This window comes from Mytilus edulis, chromosome 2, assembly GCF_963676685.1.
Source record: "Mytilus edulis chromosome 2, xbMytEdul2.2, whole genome shotgun sequence".
In the NCBI taxonomy this organism is placed as follows: domain Eukaryota; kingdom Metazoa; phylum Mollusca; class Bivalvia; order Mytilida; family Mytilidae; genus Mytilus; species Mytilus edulis.
In genome coordinates this window covers 88,198,855-88,225,446 of record NC_092345.1, presented here as the reverse complement: position 1 = coordinate 88,225,446, position 26,592 = coordinate 88,198,855, and the positions used below count along the sequence as shown (strand labels likewise).

The following is a 26,592-nucleotide window of genomic DNA, read 5'->3' as shown; positions in this document are numbered from 1 at the left end:
TGTAAAAATAAGCAAATTTCCTGTGTATTATTTGTTTTTACGAAATTAAATGAAGTATTATTTTATTTGAAAGCACAAAAGATTGATCTATTTTTGCATTACTTTTAAACTATTTTCTGTGTATAATTAAAAACCTAACTACATATCAACAATATGGCGGACACCAGTACATACAACTAACTTTTGACAAAATGTGAAAATTATCTGAAGTGGGCGACTGACTGTTAAATTCAGAATGCCATCAGTGAGCTCAATGACGAGGGCCGTTTCGGGCCCTTTAAAAGGGTTCCAAAATGATGGTTCAGATGGTCTTTTGATAGACACTATGGAACTGGTGGAACCTAAACGCTCCAAGACAGTCCCAAATCATCTACTTGAGACAAGTATGAGTTTTCTTCGTATTTGTTGCACTCTAAAAGCACACATCATCAACCCAGATTTCCCTGGTTGCATAGTAACATCATTTGCAAAGAAATCAACAACTTGCACATATTTATATAGTCCAAATATTAAGACCTCTTGGAAGTTTCTTTAAATTTTTAACTCTGTGATGGTATTGGGACCGTTCGCCCTTATAGCATGTTCTCCCTTGGTCCGTTCGCTCTGAGTTCCTTCGCCCATAGAGTCTGTTCGCCCTACTATAAACATAATATGAGGCAGGCATTACCTGTGAATGGGGACGAAGTTTGTTTAAATACACCTTATCGCTATTTGTCCGCCATTGCTGGAAATCACACAGGTTCCCGTAAAATTTTGACGTCATAAAACAAAATGTCTGACGCCACAATGGAAAAGTGATTGTTGTTGACGTCAAAAGTTCAAGCGGACGGGTCAGCCGGGAATAGCGATAAGGTGTATTATTTTTTTTTGTATTTTAAATATTTGTTAAAAAAAAGATACACAAATACCGTAACGTTTCCGATTTTGGTTCTGTTGTTAGGGATTTTACTTGTGACGTTATTTAAGTTATGACGTCATGTTCAATGTAAACAAAGAAACGCAATGCATCAGGTAGGCCTAACGTTTATTCATACCAAAGACAAAGAATGATTAAAAATGAAATATTGGTTTCTTGAGTTCCTATATTTTACTAGACTAATCAAAGTCTCACGACAACAAGACCGGAAGAAGGAAGGAGAGTTATGTGTTCTGCACAGATCTGAAAATTAAAAAACACGACAAAAAAAATTTGAACGATTTTGAGTTCATTAGTACTATGAAAAATTCGGGAAATTTTCCCGATTTTTTTTTTTTTTTTTTTTATTGGATTTTCTACTGTAATAGGGGACTTCGTCCCCATATTAACCATAATCATATCTACAGTCCAACAGAATCTAACTTAAAAAGAATGAAAATTAGGCTGCGGGCCTGTGGATTTAACAGTTCATCGTAAAGACTGTATTAATATTCAGGGCATTGAAGTTGAATAAACTTATTCAGATATTTCTATGGTATATATATCATGTATATTCTTGAAATTTATGGAAACATTGAAATATTTAAAAGTTTATGGCTTGTTTAGGATCATGAATTGTTCAATGACAAAATAATTCTGATCACTGATTATTGTGTCTGATTTGTGATACTTGTCTTTTGATGGATTAATAATAAAAACAAACATGTTGTTTTGATAAAATATTCAGCTTGAAACTAATAAAAACAATGATGTACCAACTGTAAATTATGAAACGGATTTACAAGTTCATTTATTTATACTCTAAGACTAGTCATACTGCATACATTCGAGATTGACTGAATACAATTATTTTGTTAACAAATATCAATAAAGATAAATACATTAAATTCCAGTACCATACTCTTCAAATCAAAGGGAAAATGATAAATTGATTGCAGCAATATAAATATTCTGTCAATTTTTCAACAAACTTTAAAATATTTTGTTCAAATACTTAAAATAATGTGACTCTAGACAACAATTAGAACAGGTACTAGGACAAACATGAATCAGGGCAAACGAACCCGAATTCCTCTGTGATCTTCTCAAAACATCACAATGTGGGTTCATGGTCTAGTGATTAAGACCGACGGCTACAGTGCTGAAGGTCCTAGTTCAATTCTCACTCGAGACTTCTAATTTTCAGTACATCAGTAGGGTGATTTTCACTCTCCCACACACATCTCTGGTATCCAGACCAAAGTTTAAACTAGATTGGATACTTCAGGGGCCTGGGTAGGTCAAATTGTTACCACTTGACCCTGAGATCAATCTTCTGAAATAGTTCAAATTTTTCCCAGCTTAACCTTGTCCTTTCCTGCTGAGAAGCCTGGTCGTTCTATAGGAGTACTTCGGCTTCCTCCACCATAATAACAGACTTCCTTGTGTCCTACATGCTCCCTTGGGCTGTATTGGGGTGGGTTAATATTGTAAAGGACACATCTCCATTAATCCTTAGGGAGTGTACATAGATCTTCTGTACCCTTGCAGTCAATCAAGGGGGGCCTCTACACTGGCGGAATCTTGAAGTACATACATACATTGCTGAAAAGATTGGTCGAAATTTCTTTCTCTTATTCCAAACAGAAATCAATGGCTTCAGCGTTATTTTGACTTAAATTGCTTATATCCATTTCATTTGAACTTTGATGGATAGTTGTCTCATTGGCAATCATTCCACATCTCCTTATTTTCATATTCAAGTCTGGTTTGTTTGATCATATAATCTCAACTCAATATAGTAACATGATACATATCAATAGAACAACGTTAACAAAATACATGGTGACGTTACATTAAATAAATGTAAACGGCTTAAAAGGTACTTTTGACGTGTAAGTTGAACTGTCTCTAAATCATCTCCTAAGTTTAAGTTCACATTTGAAACATATTTATATTTATGCTTTACTTTTTTATTTCAGAGATATATTCAAAGGTTGCTCAAAATGCAATGGTTATTGCTAAACCAGCTGTGGTTCATTTTGGTGGATTTGAAGCTGACAAAAAACATGTTCAGAAACTCAGCATAGTAAATGCATCAACAGATGTCATACGGATGCATATAATACCACCACAAACTAAATACTTCTACATTAAATATAAGAAAAGTGTGAGTAAATATTTACAATGTGATTATAGGCTTTACTAATAGAAGAACAAGGGATACAGAGTATCTATCCATGATACAAAATCAGTAGATGCACAACAACAACAAAACACACAAAAAACAAAGGAACAGCTGTTCTTCATCTCAAAGTCACAGGCCTTCAACTCTGAGAAAAAATCTCTCATATTCATCTGGTAACTTGATATGAAACCTTTTTGGTTATTTTGTTGACAAGTTAGTTTCGCCATTTTAGATTTCTGCTTTGCTAGCTTTTATTTCACTATACAAAGTGCAAATAAGGGCAAAAGATTAGAACAGATTTTTTCTAAACTTTGTGTAAAATTGATGCAAAAATGCAGTTTATTAGTATAACTTTTCATTTTTGAGAAGATCCTCTATTTATTCTTATCTTTTGGCAGTTACTCTTATGAAAAATAATACAGAAAATATTTTGTTCAAGAACAAGATTTAAAGGATTGTATTAGTATTAAAAAATATGGTTATTTCATTATTCTATAGGTCAATAGCCCTCAACTAGAAAACAAATTGCAATCAGCTTTTCCATGCAAATATTATAAGACATTTAAAAATAATCAAAAATTGATTCCTGTTCATGTTGTACAATGTAGTATAGTAAATATTACCAGCTAATATTAGAAGGTAAAATTTGCAATATATATACTTTTTTATAATCTACTTATCATATTGTACTATATTTTTGTTTATTTACTTGTAGGAAAGATTAGTTCCTGGTTTAACAATAGACTGCACAATAGAGTTTACACCTGATGAATGGAGATATTATTATGACTGTATTAGAATTAATTGTCCGGTAAGTATCAACAGAAATGGAGATTTTATTATGACTGTATTAGAATTAATTGTCTGGAAGGTATCAACATAAATGGAGATATTATTATGACTGTATTACATTGTAGAATTAATTGTCCAGTAGGTACCAACAGAAATGGTGATATTATTATGACTGTATTAGAATTAATTGTCCCGTAGGTACCAACAGAAATGGGGATATAATTATCACTGTATTAGAATTAATTGTCTGATAGTTACCAACAGAAATGGTGATACTATTATGACTGTATTTGAATTTATTGTCCGGTAGGTACCAACAGAAATGGTGATACTATTATGACTGTATTAGAATTAATTGTCTAGTAGGTATCAACATAAATTTTCATTTGTTAAAATCGGAATCTGGATAAAAAAACAACAACATTGCAACCAGCTTCTCCATTTATAGCACCAAGGAAAGGCACTTTGAATATACAATCACACATTTGAATGTCTTTAACTGAGGAGTTGTTATTTTTTATTTATATACCACCTTGGCAGAACTTGCTTGCTTGCGTTAAAAATGGATGATAAATTCATGAATTCATTTTCCAAAATAGGTTAAAACTATGTTTAATTTAGGTAAAAGCATCAATAATTTAACACACATTGTATCATCATATTATTGAATCAGTTTCATGCACTCTGATTTATTTAGTACTCTTTTTTTTTTATATGTTTAATATTTGATTTCAGGGAGAACAAAATTTGGTAATTCCAATACATGCCTACCCTGTTATGAGTACAAAGGAATTTCCAACCAACTTTACTTTTCCAAATGTACCAGTAGGTCACAGAATGACACAAATTTTTCCATTAAGATGTGATGCTCCAATAGATTTTGAATTTCAGTTAGCTTATTTACAACCTCATCCAGCTTTCACTGTTGATCCAATGAATGGTAGGTATAGTCCTTTTCAGAAAATCATCTAAGATTATAATTTGAAGTTGAATATCTTCACTTCTGAGAAGTGAACCTGCTTTGCAGTCATAAAACTCAATGAAGAGTCAACAATCAGTGGTTTTTAATACCTGTAGTGTTGATTTAAAGATAAAAAGAATCATTCTTATTGTCATACATGTATACTCAATGAATTCAATACAAATATACGTAAACACTTTTATTTTTTCAGTTCTTCATAAGTATTTTAAGAAATTAATATTCATGTTTACTGCATACTTTTCCAGACATTTGAGGTATATAATAAAAAGAGATCCATTGTATGTATAGTTGAAAGATTTATTTATTCATAATAGCAAGAGAGAAAAAACTCCTGCATGTAGAGAAGTTAATATTGATATTTATGTTACAGGTATTATACCAGCACAAGGAGAAGCAGATGTTGCAGTCACATTTGCCCCATTTGAGTTTCAGACTGCACTTATGAAGATACAGCTAACTATTTCACAGTTCAACTCCAAACCAATAGTATGTCAGTTCACAGGCTCATCTGTACCAGGGTTACTCAGGTATAATCTAAAACTTAATACAACCTTATTACGCATCTTACAGCTGCAAACTTAGTCTTTGTAAAGTCTAGAACCTTTTGTGTGATTGTCTCATGTCATATTTTCAAGATTTTTTTTCTTCTTATTTGGAGATTTTGGTGTTGATGTCAGATATTAGATAGTTTTCATTCAGTTGATGATCAAATTTTATAGATAAGTGACAATTTGTGTTTGACATACTATAAAGACGATAAAATGGCAACCATTGAACCTTTGTTTAGAAATGAGAGAAGATAGCAAAAACACTATAAAAAAATCATAAGTAGGAGACAATAGGATTGCATGAAGGGAATTAAAAGATCCCACACCACAAAAAAAGGCACTGGATGAAGTGATTAGGCTAACTTCAATTAACAAAAGGGCACTTGGTTGTCTAAAGGGGGCTCGCAAGTATAAATTCCTTATTTTTTTTAATATAGGATTTCGCTATATTTATTTATAAATGAACTTTATCATATACTTAATAGAAAAATGAAATAAAAAAAATGGGGTCACCGTTCATTTGAGCTCACAATCTGCCTCCGAAAGAAGCATACATTTTTGATAATGTCCATTTTTTCTGTTGAACTAATAGGAGAAATAGAGGTAATATCGAAATAAAAAAAGAAGTAAATTACAGAAATCGCTTAAATTTTACAATTATTTAGTTCATGTACATCTTATTTGAAAACAATGATAAAAAATATCATGTACATTTTATTTGAAAACAATATTAAAAATATAGGTCACCAATGATTTAAAAAAGATATTTCAAATTTAATGCCAAAAAAAGCATTTTTTGCACCAAAGGGAGATAATTTGCAGCTTTTTTCAATGATAACATTTTTTTAAGTCATCTGGGGCCAAGCCAAATTAATTTTTTTCGTTTTTTTTTGTTTGTTCCATATCATAAATTAATAACTAATAGTGTAATAAATAAAATTTGTAATGAAAAAACAAATGTTTAATTTTTTGCTGAAATTTTTGTACCCGCGAGCCTCCTTAAAGTGTGTTAGATCTTTTTATCAGCTAGGAAGAGAAAATTCAGTCAGAAAGATTGATGTTTATATGGATTTCCACATAAAAGTCAAATGAAAAGTTAAAATATTAGTGAGACATCTTTGCCGAGTAATGAGTACATTGAATGCTACATTTTAATTATCTCATGGATGAATTCAGGTTTAAATATTAATTTACAAATTTTGAAGAAATTTTTCTGATTCTGTTTGTTCATGCTTCAATATAATTGTTATTTATTCAGTATATGAAATGTCAAATATATAATATTTACACTTAAAATATGACTTCAGAAATAATTTTATCAGGGTTTCCGCTGGCGGTCGCTATTTTCGCAATTTGCGAAAAAATAATAATTGTGGCGATAAAAATTCGTCATTTGCGAAAGAATTTGGCGAAAGAAATATATAAACCGATTTATTTTCCTCCATCTTGTTTATTTACTTTTTTTCGAGTTTCTCGGACTTTACCCGATCAGACAATACTCGGAATTCACCTTGACCTCATTAAGATTTAGACAGAAAATCAATAATCAGCTGATTGCATTTTATAGCTATCGACAACAAAGGACTAATTAATAAAGGTGTTGATTGAATTGTTTCACAAAATGATATGGTCAAATGGCTTCCGCTATAAAAGTCACATACAGAATTTATTTACATCTTTGCGACGCACGTGTTTGAAGCAAACTTTTGACATCTCTCTCTTTAAAGATAGTTTTGAAAAAGAAAGCTGTTGTTGTGACGAAAATTGTTCAAAAGCAAGAAAAATCCCCGATTTAAACTTTAATTCTTTTATCCTTTGACTTTAATAAAGTCGTTTGAGTGACACATGCACGTGTTTCAAGCATAGTTGTACGTCTCAACTTTTTCATTTACGATAGTCAAGAAAAGAAAACTGTCGTTATGAAAAAATCTATCCAAAAGGCTGGGAACAACCCCTCAAATGAGAGTAACCCTTCAATGTAATGACTACACATGAAATGAGGGATCAATTTCATGTGATAAAAGCTTTTGTTTTGTTGTAAAAATTACTTCTTAGTACAAAAGGGCACAACAGGAAAAATATATTAATGTTACTTGGGGAAAAATATATTGTTTTGGCGAAAGAGGTGGCGAAAAAAATAATTGACCCAGGGGAAACCCTGATTTTATATAATATATATCTTTTCTAGCCTAAAAAATATCTTTATTTTCAGGGACCTGTCTTTGAGGGATTATGACCATGAAGTATCAGAACAGAATATATTAGATCCTAGATGTGTTACCCCTTTAGAGAGATCAAGATCAAAGAAAAAAATCAGGGAATCAAAAGATGAAGAATCTTTCAAATCACAAGTAAATTTATGTTTTAAATATAATTTAAATGATGCACATTTTTGAAAATTACTCTCTTTTCTGTACACTAGTGCAATGTTTTTGATTTTGTGTTGTAAAGAATTATAAAAATGTGTGCGAAACCTGAATAATAATAAGAAAATAACCAGGTATTAAATGTTCAAATTAGGTCATGTTCTTCTAAAATCTCGTAATGATCATTCTCTTTGAATTAACTATTCTGCATATATGAACAATTATATTTGCTCATTTTGTGATTAAGACAAAATTGCAGAGTTCTTTAAAAATAATTGATGAGGGACAAGAAAAACATGAAAAATAACTTTTGGAACTGGTTTGGCCATAGAAATCCTAAGATTTAAACAGATGAAATTAAAATAATTTACAGTTATGTGTCTTTTATATTTTTGAATTTGTTATATATTTTATTTTTTCAGGAAATAGAATATGGAGGTGTGCGGTTTCCCCCAAACTTAGAAACACCATATGCAGTTGCACAAGTATTAAATCAAGAACCAGGCAAACTGAGAGCTAAAGATCTCAGAGAAAGTATGTATTGATAATAAAAAAAAAATTTGTCGAGCCTGAGATTTTAGTTGCAGAAAGCTAGTCTTAGGGATAGTGATCCAATGACGGCCGCTACGGCAGAGTTAGCTCACTTCTTAACAGCTTTATATTTTTGAAGGTGGAAGACCTGGATGCTTCATACTTTGTATATAGATGCCTCATGTTACGAAGTTTCCATCAGTCACATATCCAATGTCCTTGACCTCATTTTCATGGTTCAGTGACTACTTGAAAAAAAAGTTAAGAAGATTTTTTGTAATGTTAAATTTTCTCTTTTAAGTAATAGGATTACTATATTTGGTATGTGTGTACCTTGTAAGGTCCTCATGCCCGTCGAACAGTTTTCACTTGACCTCGACCTCATTTCATGAATCAGTGAACAAGGTTAAGTTTTGGTGGTCAAGTCCATAACTCAGATACTTATTACTATAAGCAAAAGGTCTTGTATATTTGCTGTATGGAGGACTGTAAGGTGTACATGTCTAGCTGGCAGATGTCATGTGACCTTGACCTCATTTTCATGGTTCAGTGGTCAGGGTTAAGTTTTTGAGTTTTAGTCTTTTTTTACTAATTCTATATGCAATAGGTCAACTATTTGATGTATGGAAATATTTTAGGATCTATATGTCAGTCCCTCAAGTTTTATTTGACCTTGACCTCCTTTTCACGGTTCATTGCTCAGTGTTAAGTTTTTGTGTTTTGGTCTGTTTTTCTTAATCTATAAGCAATAGGTCAACTATATTTGTTGTATGGAAGAATTGTAAGCTATTCATGTCTGCCTGGCATTGTCCATCTGACCTTGACCTCATTTTCATATGGTTCATTGGTCAATGTTTAGTTTTCTTGGTTAATGTTAAGTTTATGTGACAGTGGTAATAAATCTTTATATTTAGGACTATCAACATAATATCAATGATTAGTAAAGAAGGCGAGACATTTCAGTGTACACTCTCTAACATATTTGGATTACTTATGTTCACGGAGAAAAATAATCTTTAAACACAAATTTGGAACCAAAATTATCTACACATTCCTTACAATGTTTGATAGTTTTTAAGATATTTATAGTTTTATATATTTATTAGACTAAGAGAGGAAAAAAGTTACATAACACCTTGAATCTGACTTGGTAAAACTCCCAAAAAATATCAAATTATTGCTAGGTCTAAACACCACAATAAAAAAATCATGAATGCCTTCCTCAAAACCAGTTATTAGTTATACATGTGAAGAAAATTGATGATTAATATCAATTTCTTTTTTTTTTCTAGCTGTGTTAGCAAAAAGTAAACCAGACAAAACAAAGAAAGCTACAAGGCAGATGAAGGTAAAGTAACATTTAATTCAGGTTCTTTTTGTACTAGTCAGAATACAAAATAAAAGCAGATGTGGGGTTACCTTTAATAAGACAGAAACCCAATAACACAACAAACAAAAAAAGACACCAAATAACACCACAAACAAAAAACAACAAACAACAAACAAAAAGGAGGTCTTGACATTATATTTTTTCTGCAAAATATAGTTGTCTTATTAAAGCATTATTATTAAATTTGAATAAGACAGCACAGAATTTGTATAATCTTTTGCATTGGTATTGTATTACAGTCAAAACATTCTCTGTCTTTCAACTTAATGACCATGTAATCATTTTTGTGTCTACATTATTATTTTTATTATAATGATTGGTAATGCCTGAAGTAAATTTTTCTCGCTCAACTCTCAAACCAATCATTAAGTTAAGCATCTATTAAAATAATTACTCTATATTGCATTGACATTGTCTAATATTATAGGAAGCATTGTTTGAGCATAATGTGCGGCAAAATGTTTATGAAGAGAGACAGAACCAGTTACGATGGCAGGTTAAGCTAGGTGACGATCAGATTACAAATGATGCTCGTGCAAGTGTCTTAGCTGCCAGAGGGGAAGCTTGGGATGAATATGTGGTAGGTTTTAGTTATGATCTTACCGTTTTCTGCTGAATATATTGTCAGGTTCAACTTGTTGTGCTGTTGGCACACTATTATGAATATATCTAAAAGAATAAAAGATGAAATAAACACATCAATTAACTTAAAACGATTGCTTGGTCTTATTAGATTCAAAATTACAGAAAAAAATATCAGACTGTTTCTGTTAAATGAAAAAGACTTTTAAACAACATTGTAGATATACCTCTTATTATTCATTGAGTTTCTAAATTTTAGTACAAGAGGAGAGGTGATCCTGTTGAGGAGGATGAATTTATAAGAACTGGAACTAAGTGTACATTACGAAGGACTTTTAGAGATTCTTCAGAGGTAAATATAATTGTCAAGGCTATAATAACAGTTTATTTTGTGATCCTGGTAGTTGAAATTTATTTCAACATCTGATGCAGTTATACATGTATATTTAAAATAATTGTCTGCTGTACAAAAACATTTGGTCTTAGAATCTGTTTTAAAGTCTTTTGATCCTTTATTCTATACAAAATGAAACTCATTCAAACTTTACCCACTTACAAATTTTATTATTAAAGAAAAGTCATGAATCCTGATACAAAAAGTCAATTTCTAATGGTTTCTGTTCATACAAATCTTCACGTACATGTTTATTTTACAGTTAGCTACAGGAGGCTTTGTTTGATACATACACCAATGATTGATGTGTATATTGGTGTACATGTTTATTTTTGTTTACTGTTAGCACCAAAGGAGGCTTTGTTTGATACACACACCAATGATTTATATGTATATGAGTGTACATGTTTATTTCTATTTTACAGTTAGCACCAGAGGAGGCTTTGTTTGATACACACACCAATGATTTATATGTATATGAGTGTACATGTTTATTTTTATTTTACAGTTAGCACCAGAGGAGGCTTTGTTTGATACATACACCAATGATTTATATGTATATGAGTGTACATGTTTATTTCTATTTTACAGTTAGCACCAGAGGAGGCATTGTTTGATACATACACCAATGATTTATGTGTATATGAGTGTACATGTTTATTTTTATTTTACAGTTAGCACCAGAGGAGGCTTTGTTTGATACATACACCAATGATTTATGTGTATATCAGTGTACATGTTTATTTTTATTTTACAGTTAGCACCAGAGGAGGCTTTGTTTGATACATACACCAATGATTTATGTGTATATTGGTGTACATGTTTATTTTTATTTTACAGTTAGCATAAGGGGAGGCTTTGTTTGATACATATATGTATATCAGTGTACATGTTTATTTTACAGTTAGCACCAGAGGAAGCTTTGTTTGATACATATACCAATGATTTATGGGCTGTCAGACATAGAGCTTTAAGTAAATTTGCACAAGCAGCTAGAAAGGTTAGTTGTTTATCACAAGCAGCTAGAAAGGTTAGTTGTTTATCACAAGCTCGAATATGATCTTGTACTGCAAAGGATGTATTTGTCTGGAACATTCATATTTTGTAAATTTATTATTATTTACATTTAAATTATTATGAGGATTTTAGTTATGCAAGTAATGCGACTGAGCGATGCAATGATAAGAACTAACATTCTTATATCTGTATACAGATTTTCCTGATACATGTATTACAAAAATTAATCTAACATTTTTGTTAATTCTTTAAAAATCACAATAATTTCTGAATATAAATTCTTGATATAATATAGTGGTCTTACAGACCTTAACATTATAAAATTTTGATTTTTTTATCATAAAACATGTGGTGATTAACAAAACTGCCAAAATTAAATGCTGCAGAACTAAATCAATAACCTAAAATATGTATTTTGGGCTTAATTTACAAAACAATTCAACAAAATTATTTGGTTTCTTTTGATTCATAATTTTTTTTTCAAATACCTTGTATTTTGAAATTGTTTTTTTGTCACTTAACATAAGTCTTGCATATTTATTTTTTTTTGTAAGAAAGGGTCAAATTGAATTAATAAATTGAATTGTGCTGCTGTGAATTGTTTTTTAAAAATGTACAAATACACATGCAAAATATATAAAAGGAAGGGAATCTAATTCATTTATATAATTGTCTCCCTTCTTTTTCTTTTTAAGGTTATCATAAGGTCAAGAGCAGACGTAAAATTGAAGTCATTAGCTATGCTTGTTACAGAATGGAAAGATAAAAAGTTTATAAATAGTGCTGTGTCGAGTAAGTACTTTTAACCATTTCTTGGAAAGATTCTAAAGTCAAGTCATGATGTGGGTTATCTTAAAAGAGTTCAAAGCTTAAAGTAAGTTTTATACATTCCTTGTATAGTTTCTAACATACCTTCATTAAAAAAACAGAGAAAGATAAAATTGAGAATGGAAATGGAAAATGTGTCAAACAGACAAGAACCTGACCCCAAATCAAAAACAGCTGAAGGCCACCAAAGAGCCTATATAAAAGATTAAGTTCTGACATTTTACTTAGTTTTGTGTACAACCACCTCTTGAATTGGATTGATAGGTGAAAGACTAGAGATGAAGATGGGGGAGTTTTTATTTTAGAAGTGTTCATAATTCGTCATTGGAATCAGATGTATGTAATTTTGACCTTGACTTATGATAGGAAAAGCAGTAAATGCATTTTAACTAACCAATAAAACAATTTCATTTTGACTTGGTGTAATGATATTTTCATAACATTTCAGATGACCAACAAGATAAAATGGACGAAGATGCTAAAAAAGAATTAATACCAACAACACTAACTATGGCTTATGAGAAGATTCATAAATTTACATTTCCTACTTATGTACCACCTAATGTCAAGGATGATATGGTAAGAGTTATTTCCCTCTTAAGATTGTTTTGTAATCAGATGGAATTAAGTTTTCGCTAGCAAACATAAGGTCACTTCTGTCATCTTGCATAAATGTCCTCAATACCCTTGATGTTAATCCCCAATTTTTTTTTAAATAGCTGGACAGAATTCAACTACACTTGTAAATGTTTTCTTTCAGGACATGATATTGTGCAACTTACTTTGATTTGAGTGCTTTAAAGGTGTTTCTCATACCAAAATATCGTTCTAGCAAATGTTTGCTTATATCAGTTTGTTAAATGACAACTCTATTGAAAAGCTTGACAGAATACAACAAAACTTGCAATGATATCTATATGGAATATCAGGGTTAAGGGATGTTACTTTTTTAATTGAAATGATACTAATTTTGCATATTATATGTGCAGTAGTAAGTTATTTAATCATTTTGTTTTATTATGATTTACAGGCACCAGATGCTCTTGGAAAGGTACCCTTTAAACCTACAGAAGTGGTGGTCAAAACTAAAGTTCCTTACTTTGGATTAAAGGTATGATCCTCTTTTTAGTTGATTATTTTTAATCATTATCATTCAAAATTTTTTTACCTTTTAGAGTGTTAACTTTGCTCATTTGATTTTGTAGTGCTTTGAAACCTTTAAGTATTAATGGAATGATTTGATTGTTTTATGGCTTGTCATTTTAAAATTCTTGAAAAAAGTAAACTAACAAAAATACGGAAATTCCAAGTAAAATTAAAACGGAAAGTCGCTTATTTAATGGCAAAATCAGAAAAGAAGCTCAAACATTATAAACAAAAGGAAAACAACTGTCATATTCCTGACTTGGTAAAGCATTTCCTTGAATAGAAAATGGTGGATTAAACCTGGTTTTATAGCTAGAAATAATTATATCACCAAGCTCCGCCTCAGATTTAATATTTATATTTTCAAATAGCATTTTATATTTATGTATGAATGTAAGAAAACAAATTTGTTGCAAAAACAGCCTCAGTTTAAGATATTGGCATCAATAGTTATATATAATTATATTGCTTGAACGTTTCATAAGAAAACATTTGTTTGATTGGCTGACAACAATGGTAGACATTCCAAAATGATATTTTATTTCCCAATAAAATTTAACAGTCCTGACATAATATGCTTCCCAGGACAATGTCACTACAATGCATAGGAAAACCAATAAAATGTGATGTTAGTTGTTATAACATTTTTTTCATAGAGCAAAACATAAAAATAAAAAGATAGAGTATTTATACATTTTACATTAACCGTGGTAGATTTTTTAAAAAGATGTTTCCAGTAAAACATAAATTATTGATATTTTGATATTGTATTTCAGGTACCACAGACCTACAGACTTATGGGATATGATATACATGAGAGTCATACATCAGCGAGTGGTTACGTAGCACCCAAACTTGCCAGACCATTAAAGACAGGGGCTGAGGTTAGTAATTTATCTACAAAGGTTTGTGTCTCAAAGCCTATTGGCAATATTTGTTGAAGAATACATTGTACTGTCAGACATATTCTTCTACCTTCAATATGAATTGTTGGATAAACTTGTAACTAGTAGAAATTAAGGTGCTCATACAGCTTGTTTCTAAGTTTTATCTGTATAGTTTTAATTAATATCATGTTGGTACTTAATGTTTCCTTAACTAGAATATTTTAATAAAAAGAGAAACTGTTTTTGTTGATAATAAGATAGTTAATCTTCATCTCATAGTAAAGTGGGATAGTTAATCTTCATCTCGTAGTAAAGTGGGATAGTTAATCTTCATCTCATAGTAAAGTGGGATAGTTAATCTTCATCTCATAGTAAAGTGGGATAGTTAATCTTCATCTCATAGTAAAGTGGGTTAGTTAATCTTCATCTCATAGTAAAGTGGGATAGATAGTTAATCTTCATCTCATAGTAAAGTGGGATAGTTAATCTTCATCTCATAGTAAAGTGGGATAGATAGTTAATCTTCATCTCGTAGTAAAGTGGGTTAGTTAATCTTCATCTCGTAGTAAAGTGGGATAGTTAATCTTCATCTCATAGTAAAGTGGGATAGTTAATCTTCATCTCATAGTAAAGTGGGTTAGTTAATCTTCATCTCATAGTAAAGTGGGTTAGTTAATCTTCATCTCATAGTAAAGTGAGATAGTTAATCTTCATCTCATAGTAAAGTGGGATAGTTAATCTTCATCTCATAGTAAAGTGAGATAGTTAATCTTCATCTCATAGTAAAGTGGGATAGTTAATCTTCATCTCATAGTAAAGGGGGATAGTTAATCTTCATCTCGTAGTAAAGTGGGATAGTTAATCTTCATCTCGTAGTAAAGTGGGATAGTTAATCTTCATCTTATAGTAAAGTGGGATAGTTAATCTTCATCTCGTAGTAAAGTGGAATAGATAATCCTCATCTCGTAGTAAAGTGGGATAGTTAATCTTCATCTCGTAGTAAAGTGGGATAGTTAATCTTCATCTGATAGTAAGTGGGATAGTTAATCTTCATCTCATAGTAAAGTGGGATAGATAGATAATCTTCATCTCGTAGTAAAGTGGGATAGTTAATCTTCATCTTATAGTAAAGTGGGATAGTTAATCTTCATCTCGTAGTAAAGTGGGATAGATAATCCTCATCTCGTAGTAAAGTGGGATAGTTAATCTTCATCTCGTAGTAAAGTGGGATAGTTAATCTTCATCTCATAGTAAAGTGGGATAGTTAATCTTCATCTCATAGTAAAGTGGGATAGTTAATCTTCATCTCATAGTAAAGTGGGTTAGTTAATCTTCATCTCACAGTAAAGTGGGTTAGTTAATCTTCATCTCGTAGTAAAGTGGGATAGTTAATCTTCATCTCATAGTAAAGTGAGATAGTTAATCTTCATCTCATAGTAAAGTGGGTTAGTTAATTTTTATCTCATAGTAAAGTGGGATAGATAATCTTCATCTCATAGTAAAGTGGGATAGTTAATCTTCATCTCATAGTAAAGTGGGATAGTTAATCTTCATCTCATAGTAAAGTCGGATAGTTAATCTTCATCTCATAGTAAAGTGGGAAATAAATATGAATTGATCTGTATTTTAATGTAAAATTGGCGACAATAAAATAATTGAATTCATTATCAAAATAGGAGTTGATACAAAAGTTTTCTTCAAGCAATTGTATAGAAATAATAGGATTTGATGATATAAAAAAAAATTGAGAATGGAAATGGGGAATGTGTCAAAGAGACAACAACCTGACCATAGAACAGACAACAGCAGAAGATCACCAATGGGTCTTCAATGCAGGGAGAAACTCCCGCATCCTAAAACTTTAATATTTATCATTTACATGCGACTTTTAATGAAGAAAAAAACATGCCTTGATATAAATAAACATGTTTATAATGGCTACTTGTCTGTTTACAGGATGAAGTGATAACTTTGTCAGCTTACCAGGCTGATACAGCAGCTCCCAGAGTGGTAGATGTAACTGAGGATGGGCCAGTAACTCTGCCTGAAGGCACAGAGGACTTCACCAAACCTGATGTTGTTATACAGTCTCATCCACAGCCAGTAGCTTTAACTCCACCTAAAGCATTATTTCATCCAATTGAATATCCACCTCTACATATATTTGTAAGTTTTATAAATTGAGACAACATCTATTCAATGTATTAATATTAAAATGGCTTGTTAAACATTGAAATTATTAGTATTTGTGGTTAGATTTGATAATAGAAATCATGTTTCACTCTTTTACAAATTTATACACCTAAATTGTTTACATATTTGGTGAATTTATCATAATTTTAGAACATATCTGAATCAAATTATATGTATGTACCTTTCAATATTTACCTCATGTTATTTAACCTAAATAATTCCAACCACTCTGATGTCAAGGTTTTACTGTCTATACTCTATTGATGGCATCAAAGTTTTACCATCTGTTTATATAGAGTTTATTTATTGTGGTTAAATTTTATATACTTTCTTGAAGGATTTCTGGCATAAAATTAAACCCTTAAAAGCATTAAATGCATAATACATCTTGCAATTATTTTTTATTGAAAATTTACACAGAGTCAACTTATATATATACATTCTCATTTTGTAATGCAGTTGCTTTACCATTTAAATGTTTCATTTTATGGAGACAATATTGCTCCACCCCTCAGTCATGGTTCATTGATGTTGAATGTTTTGCTTATTTTATATGATAAAGTATTGCCATTTTAAATCTTCAATTTTAATTTACTTTTCAAATCTCTGTGTCAACAGTTTATATTTAATATGCTGCAATTAAGTAATATGTCAGTTATTTTAAAAATATAAGAGTTATTACAATTTGCAATAAAGAAAATATGGATTAAGATTAATGATTTGATTTATTTTTATACAGAACCCAGCTCCAGGATTACAAGTATTCCAAGCTCCAGCTCCATATGCTGAGGTAGATCCTGATTTCCATTTATGTCCATTACCACGGTACATCAGGAAAGACTATGCTACAAATCAGCATGCAGCCACACAAAGGAAGTACCTAGATAGAGAGGTAGGTTTACCTGTAGAGGGTTACAATCAGAAAGTACCTAGATAGTAACATTTACTTGCATTTTAACATGTTTAAAAATAACTCTGTGAAATTCAGTTTTGGCTTAAAAAAAGGAGTTCTGATTGCTTAAATTGCAACTAAAACTAACACAGTATAAGAATTTCATAATATATAGGTGGTTTAGCTAGGTTGATTTCAGGATTTATTGATATAACAGACTTCTTCAAAAAAATTATGAAAAAATTCTTGGTCAAGAAAGATCTTTCTATGATTTAAGGTGGCTCGGGGCTACAAAAATTTCAGCAAAAAATTAAACATTTGTTTTTTCATTACAATATTTATTTATTACACTATTAGTTATTACTTTATGCTATGGTATATAAAAATCAACCAAAAGCATCGATTTTGGCATTAAGGTTGAAATATCTTTTTTAGCTCATTGGTGACCTATATTTTTTATTATTGTTTTCAAATAAGCTGTACATAAACTAAATAATCGTAAAATTTAAGCGATTTCTGTAATTTAGTTCTTTTTTTATTTCGATGTTACCTCTATTTCTCCTATTTGTTCAACAGTAAAAAAAGAACATAAACAAAAATGTATGCTTCTTTCTGAGGCAGATTGTGAGCTTAAATGAATGGTGACGCCAATTTTTTATTTCATTTTTCTTTTAATTATATGATAAAGTGCATTTATAAAAAAATATGACAAAATCCTATATTAAACAAAAAAATTGATTTATACCCGTGAACCCCCTTATATGAAAGTACACAAATGTAATATCATCAGAAGAAGATACGAGCTGGAAGATACTATTGTTTTTATGTTACAAATGTATTACCTATTTCATAATAGGATGTTAATATAAAACAACGACGATATAAAACGTTTTAGTATATAAATGGCTACCACTTTTGACTTGATGAATAAGTCATGTATTGTCAATAAATCTTACAATTATACAAGATGTATACTGGTTCTCTCTGTGTGAATCATTATAATACATTACAATACCTATTCTATGCTAGACAAAATTTTAAAACAGTGTTCTATTTCCAGGATGTAGTCCGAGGTGTTATGACATGGAAAAAGTTCCCATCACAAGGCTTGACATCATTATCTAACACACCTACATTAACTAATGTATGGGTTCCAAGATGGTATGTTTACAGATGTTTTACCTCTAATAATAAATATAGTTAGTATTAAATTCAGAAATTATTGCGATGTTTTTATTATTGCGAAAATGTGACAGGGTTATAATCGCAATAATTTAAACTTGCATTTTTAAATTTTTGGTATGAATTAAACAGAATTTGTTTCAATGTTGCAAAAATTCAAATCACATTTTAGTCTAAAATGACAAAATCACCATAATAAATGCATGCAATAATTTACAGTACATCATAGCTAAAGCATTTTGTATTACCAAACCTAAAAAAATCATTTGAATTATAATAGACTTTATAAAAGTTGTAATATTACTCATATCAGTCTGCAGGAAAAGTGGTAAAACATGTACAACATTTGTAATAAGATGACCAGAAGCATTTAAAATAAAAATAAAAGTAATTTTTTACTTTTGTCAAAAAAGCAAGACATAGCGATCCTACATTCCGGCTGCGGCACTTTCTACCCTGGATTTGTACCAAACTTGGACAGAAGCTTATTGATGTTCATAAGTTAGTATCCAGAAGTAAATTTTGAAGAAAAAAAATCCAATTTTTCCGTATTTTCCTTATAAATGGACTTTGTTTTTCTACCAGAAAACATTACATTCATTCTGTGGTTAAAGCTTTTATAACTTTCTTAAACTATCCTGGATTTGTATTAAACTAGGACAGAAGCTTCTTTTTTTTTTTAATCAAAAGCAGTATCTAGTAATAGATTTTGTACAAATTTTGTTCTTTCATATTTTTCTTATAAATGAACTTAAAATTACATACAGTCTGCAGATAAAGTTTTTAAAACATTTATTAGATTCATAATAACTGTCCTAGATTTTTATCAAACTTGGACAGAAGCTTCTTGCAATCAAAAGATAGTATGGAGAGGAATATTTTAATTAGTTTTTTGCCTCATTTTTGTTGAGCCTGCGATTAATAGCAAAAGTAGGCATGACACTGGGTTCCATGGAACCCTTACAAATTTTTAATTAATGAAGTTTATTACATGAATATGGTCTTCTGAATATAAATATACTCACTTTATGTCCGAGTCTCCTTGTCAGTGACTGACTGCTGAGTAGATGTTGAGGTTCATGTGACAATATAACTGACTGTATAATTATTATTTTAGAATTACACAAATATATACAAAGACAGTACCTTGACCTGTAATGGTTTACTTTTATAAATTGAGACTTGGATTGAGAGTTGTCTCATTGGCACACATATCACATCTTCCTTTATCTAAACAAACTGTCACAGAGATTCCACAGAAGCAGACATTATATAGCAAAATAGTGTGTGTGTCCAACAAGTTAATATTGGTGATTGAGCATTGTTTATTATTGCAGGGATGATCAATTTGATGATGATTTATTACCTAGAGATGTTCCAGATTTATTGGACTCGTTGCCAGATGAGGACAAACAAAACATTCTAGATGAGTAAGTCTTGTAAATGCTCATTCTGATATACTTTAAAATACACAAATATATACAGACACACTGTAACAGATATACTCTGGAAAGCAGAAGATGCAGAATATATCAACCACACTCTGTGTCTGTTTAACAAATCCTTCCATCAGACTTTGATCTTGATTTGATAAACAGAATGACTTCCTATTAGTCAGCATCTTGACAGTGATGAGTTTTTCAGTTCTGTGTGTCAATACTTCAAGTTTTAATATGCTGAAACAAAAACAATTATTTTCTTACACTTTCTCAGAAACTACTTCATATTTGGCCAGAAGCTTCAGTCATGTTGTTACATGTGAGCACTTTCAGATTTTCATTCCTGAAACTTTGAATTACAAGTTGGGTTATGCTTAGCATGACAATCTATGCAACTTCTTGGTTGACCTTAGAATCAATAACAAGAAAATTCTATTAAAAAACTGTTTTTTGAATTTTATATTTGACTCTCAAATTCAATGTAAAAAATCATTCATTTGATATTAATAATAAAGTTATTTAAAGCTGAAATGTCTTCCTTGACTTAACATCAAATAAATTCATTATATGTACTCTCTAAGATTTTTGATTACACACCATAGGTGGTAAACAAGCTTGTGAATAATGCCCAAAAAATAGTTAACACAGTTATAACATGCTCATAACAGTTTGATTTTAAGTTAATGCATAAAAATTTAAAAATCATTCTTTTTTTGAAAATATTTATTTTGTAATTGCTATTTTCAGAGAGGAAGAGGAAGGCAGGACGACATCACGACTGGACGTAACATTAACACCTGAAATGGTGACAGCACAATTCTCTCTCATTGATACATCTACTCCAACAGACGAGAAAACATCACAGTAAGTATACCAAATCATTATAAAGCATAAAAATCTGTATAATTATTTAAAGTATAGCGGTATGTCAATAGGTGATCTGTCTGATTTTAACAGAATTTTGCATGTAAATAGATCGCTAATTTTTTTCTTTTAATGTTTAAAAGACAAGACCTTTTCTCTTTTTTTTTCTTTTTTCTTTTTTGATAAATGCATGATGTTTATTGGTATATATAAAAATAAGAAGATTTATTAGGGTAAGATCGCCAATTATAAAGATTTTCATCAGAGACCAGGGAGTCAAAGACTAAAGGGCACTGTTCAACCTTCAACAATGAGCAAAAATCCATACTAAGTAGTAAGCTGAAAAAGGCCACAGAATGTCAAAATGTGAAACAATTTAAAATAACACCAATGGCTGATTTATGAACTTTTTTCTTTTTCAGAGATGTATTCCCTTATGGCAATAAACTTCCAACAACAAACATTCCAGTATCAGCATATGGACCAGTTCCAAGGTAAATACAGTAATCATTAGTACCAGGTAAATGGTCAAGGAAATCCAAAAGATGATTTAAAATCAATTACTTATCAATTACCTTATTACTCAATACTTATAGCTGTGTTATTTGAAGTGACCCATGGCTTATAGTACAACTTGGTATTTCTTGTTAAGAAATTCTAACTTCAGAGCACTTTACAATCATTATTTTCAAATAATAATTCATATATGTCACATGAGTAATGGTTTGTTTTTAATCTTATCTATATTGTTAGGCAAGACTACATTTGCAAGCAAAAGAAATTTAAAGGAAGGATGTTTCTTAATATTTCTATTTTAGCTTATTGAGAGTTGTCTATGTAAACTTAATGCCAACAAAAGTTTTTTTTTTTTTTACTCTTTAAATGAGTAGACAGTTAGACCACTTAACTTTATCTATAGCACTGAAAAAAACATGAACCATTCCATTTTAAAATCGCAAAGTTAATGCAAACTTTAAGGAGTGGATTTAAAGGAAAAGGTCCAAAGTAAAGCCAACTAGGGCAAAAAATCAGGGCTGTGCATGTTGGATTAATCCCTGCATATTTCATAAAAACAACATCTTTATGAAGATGTGCATATTATCAGGGTTTTGATTTTCTTGTACTACTTACAAAATTACTTGCACATTCTAAACATCATAGTAATTGCTTTGTAGCAAAGGGGAAATAACTCTATTTAAAATCTAATTTGTTACTTGTGACATAGCAATTTAAGGTAACCATACTTTCTTACCATGTGAGTACATAAATTTGTGATGATAAACTTATAAAAATGAGAACAATAATTATTAAAGTCAATGTTAAATTATAAGTGTACATCACAGATTTATGCTTTGCAGATTGAATTGATTTTCAAGTTGGCATGCATTTACTTAAATGTTCTGTTAATTTTTTATTTTTTTTTATGTGTTTTAATTGTTTTATTTGAACTTTATGTATTTTGTTTGAAATAGGTGTCAAGAGTAACTGCCCATAGACCAAGGAATTTACTATTGCAGTGAAAATAAGCACTCAATAAAATTTTATTTGAATTGCCTCCCTTTACAAACAGTTTGAGTCATAATTTAAATTATTGTCAACTTTTTTCATAGAATAACAGTTTTATAACAAAAATCCCAGTGAATTACATCAATTTTACAGAAATAACAAACTGTTTATGCAATTATATTTACTGAAATAGAGAAGAATTGGACATAGGTGATAAGGCTACACATGATGAGGACTCATAAAAAAATGAATTTAGGGTTTTTCTTTATTTTGGATTAATTTTCATTATGTTACACTCTTTGTGAGTTCAATTCTTCATAATTATTCAAACTATATAATGAATAAGCAAAATGTAAGTACTTGTACAAATGATTTTTATAACAGAATGTAAGATTGTTGAACCTTCCAACAGTTCTTGCAGATCATGCTTTAGTCTTGTTCTGTATTGAAACTACCTACCGGTAAATATGGAAATCATAATTCAGAATTCATGCAAAAATCAAAGAAATAATTTTAACATTAGTTGTAAAGAAAAATATAGATTTACTTCACATTTTTTTCAGATTATTTAATTTTCCTCACACTAATTAAATAATAAAAATTGAAATAAGTGTTAAAAAATTTTTAAGAATAATATATTTTTTATGAGCTCCATATGAAAAAAAATAAAATGTTTGTCACAAATAATAATTTTATAACTTTAACTGATTGTTTTTCTTTTTGTAGAGAAAAGAGAGAAGAAGAAATAGAGTTTTTCATGATGAAAAAGTATAACAAATTAGGAGGAAAAATACAGACAAAAACAACTCAACTAGACAATCTCATTACAGATCCTAAACTTGTGTTAAAGTGATGTGATAAAAGGATTGTAGATCATAGAGTATGATATACTATGGTGTGAATTTTTCCATCAATGTGAAAAAAAGAAGAGGAATAATCTTAAGCATGGGGAAAGCAGGACAGTATTAATGTCATGAATTCAATGTAGTCTTTCAGTTTTAACAGCACAAGATAATACTGTATTCTTAAATGTCCACACACCAATAGTTCTGCCTTTGAATGCTTTATATTTCCTTATGACCCCACAGAAGTAGTAGGTTGATTCAAATAAGTAGCACTGCTGAAGTACTCAATTTATCACTTCTGTAGAGTATAACTTATAAGGTAGATGTCTCAAATTTTAAGATGAAACTGTATGTTTCCTTTGTGTTATTCAAGGTTGATAGTTTTAAGATGTTTATTCCTTTGTTTTACAAATTGACCTTATTATGTATCATGCTTTCATATATTCTCTATCACTGCCCTTTTCTATAAACTTAATGCATAGTTAAATGGAGACTTCTTTAACAAGATAAAGACATACTAAACATGTATATGATTTAAAACTAAGTGCTTCTCAATCTTATAGTATACACTGAGAAAACTTTTCCAGTATTTCCATACACATTTAAGCAATTTTCCCTTCTTTGGAACGTAATGAGGAAATACTCTAGCTGGAGATTTCTAAGTATATTCATAGGGTGCTTTATATGTTTGAACTTACAAACATCCCAAAATAAGTACAAATAGCCAAAAAAAGAAAAAAATAACCTTAAGGAATTTTTAATAGTATTTATATGATATTTTTCTTGAAAAGTTTATATGAAAAATGATCCGTCCATTTTAATTGAACCTATCTATTATACATAAAAAGCAAACAATGTGATATTGCATGAATATAAAACTTAATTGAACACTACATATGTATTGTTTTATATAAACACAAATTGGAGGTTTCAGAAATATGCAAATGAATTTTGTGGACCTCTCTATGAAGTTGGTATGCAACAAGTCTGTTGTTGCATCATGCTGTATTCAGCAAAATTAGGTATAATATGCCTGTATCTGAGTTCTTTACTGTTGTAGAGTAGTCCTGTATTATTCTACAACTAATTGTGAACTACTTATTCCGATTCTATTTTAAGACTGTGATATGAAAATTGTTTACATTTAAATGTTATGGATTATATGTGCAGAAGATTGTTTTTGTATTTTATGATTTATTTTTATGTGAAGAAGAACTATTTATATTATTAAAATGCATTTTTTATGAATGCAAATAAAGATTTACACAAACATGTTGATACTTTTTATGAGATCTCTGAAAGTCATACCTTAAAAGTTAAACATCTTTTGACTCGTTTGTGTGAAATTAATAACTGCAGATAATAATAAGTGAAGAAATCTAACAAATACTTTACACTCATTATAATAACAGAAGCAATGGAACCTTTAACCAACCAGAGGCCATATAAAACGATTCCAGAATTAGACAAACAATTCAGGTGGATCCCATTACACTACCAATTTAAGGATACTGACTGAAGAGAAAAGGGGAATTAGTTCCCTTAAAAGAAGTATTGTAAACAAAAAATATGCCATAACCTGAAAAATTAGTGAGAAATGCACAACAAAAAAACTCAATGTCCCGGGGGCCGGCCCCTTGCAGCACTGTGATGATGTGAACATATGAACAAATTATAAACTTTCAAATTTGATGAAGATATACAATCATTACCATTTTAACCTATGTTTGAGAATAAAAACATTAATAATTTAAAGAAATATTAAACCAGTTTCCAAAGTCATAGGACATAATTGAGCTAGTGTTAGTTCTATAAAAAAAATTGAAAAAAATTACACCCAGCAGTCTCATGGTTATGAGTTCATATTATGAGAATTGTGTGTTTGTTTCTCACCCTGGTCGAACCAAAAATTTGAGTGTGATATTTGACCCTTTTCATCAAGAGAATGGCATTCAGAAGTAAGAGTAATGACCAGCTGGTTCACAGTCAAGAGTTATATGTCAGGAGAGATTGCCATTTCTTACTTTTATGCTAAAATGTTAAAAAATCATGTTATTGCATAACAAAGCAGTGTATATTCATGTATCATCATATTAATTGTGGATGTAGTACATGCAGCTATACATTTAGTAGCAATCATTCATTCATAAAGAGAAGAGGATTGGTGTTTAAAATGAAAGTCTGCTGGAACATGTGTGTTATTTCTTTCTTCTCTAGTATATGCTGGTTGAAACATTTGATACACAACAACAGACTCTGTGTCTAGTAGAAGCAGACTTGCCCTGATTGTGGAAGTTGTGGGTTCGACCTAGCATTAAATAGTAAGAGCAAAGAATGGTCTGTTTTGAAATGTCATAATGTTTTAAGGTAGTTTGATGTGTCTACCGTTCTTCACTAAGCACCAAGCTTTAAGGTGTCAGAACAAAGACCGGTTGGCTTGTAGACAGCATAATGTGTCTAGGTAGTGTGACACGTCTTCCTGTGAACTGTTTGATTGTGAACTAGCATGATAAAAATACAGTGTAAGTTTAGCACAAAGTAGGGTTTATATCCAATTCTTGTCCAGAATATGCTTTTAACTTGCCACTGGATGGAAAAGGTCCCTCTTGCAAAAGTTGTCTCATTGGCAATCATACCAAATTTTTTTTTATATAGGTAAAACTTTAGAAGCAAGGATAAGATCAAGATTCTTTTATATAAAATGGTGGCACACAATTAGTTTGCGCTCTATTCAAAATGTTTTTGCTAATACAAGTTTCAATGAAATCTGTCTGACAGGTCAGAACAATACTTATTATGATGTTTGACAGAATAATGGAGAATGATTCCTTATAATCATTCAAACTTTCTTTGTAGGGATACAACTGTACATAGCTTTGGAAACGATTGGGACAAACATTGTCACATTGAATATACTTTATATTAATCAAAATTAAACAAAAACAAAACACATGATAAAGCATGTTCTATTACTAATTTTAAAAGTATCACTATTGTGATAATTCAAAGGCTTTGACTTTTGGTAATACCTTTTTTGTCAATGTTGCAGTTTGAAATCATCTTATTAAGGAAAAGTTTACTTCATTGCTAAGAATCAATTGCAGTGTTATGAAAAAAAAAAATTA

At 30.3% G+C, this 26,592-nt stretch overlaps 1 protein-coding gene across 2 annotated transcripts; it reads left to right on the top strand.

Moving 5' to 3' along the window:
* The first annotated feature begins 125 nt into the window (after window positions 1-125).
* LOC139513306 (cilia- and flagella-associated protein 221-like) lies at window positions 126-24,737 on the top strand. 2 transcript variants are annotated; one of them, XM_071301693.1, is made up of 22 exons: window positions 126-383; window positions 2,878-3,065; window positions 3,799-3,894; window positions 4,611-4,815; window positions 5,228-5,384; window positions 7,618-7,756; window positions 8,194-8,305; window positions 9,595-9,650; window positions 10,120-10,272; window positions 10,534-10,626; window positions 11,573-11,668; window positions 12,381-12,477; window positions 12,962-13,092; window positions 13,544-13,624; window positions 14,436-14,543; window positions 16,503-16,712; window positions 17,479-17,631; window positions 18,692-18,792; window positions 20,151-20,243; window positions 21,000-21,116; window positions 21,539-21,610; window positions 23,349-24,737. In XM_071301693.1, exons 1-22 carry the CDS (start codon window positions 236-238, stop codon window positions 23,473-23,475), a joined length of 2,733 nt encoding a protein of 910 aa, XP_071157794.1. In that variant the 5' UTR covers window positions 126-235; the 3' UTR covers window positions 23,476-24,737. The 2 variants fall into 2 exon arrangements, with proteins under 2 accessions (XP_071157794.1, XP_071157793.1); XM_071301692.1 differs by having other exon boundaries at window positions 132-383; window positions 11,573-11,698.
* The last annotated feature ends 1,855 nt before the right edge of the window (window positions 24,738-26,592 follow it).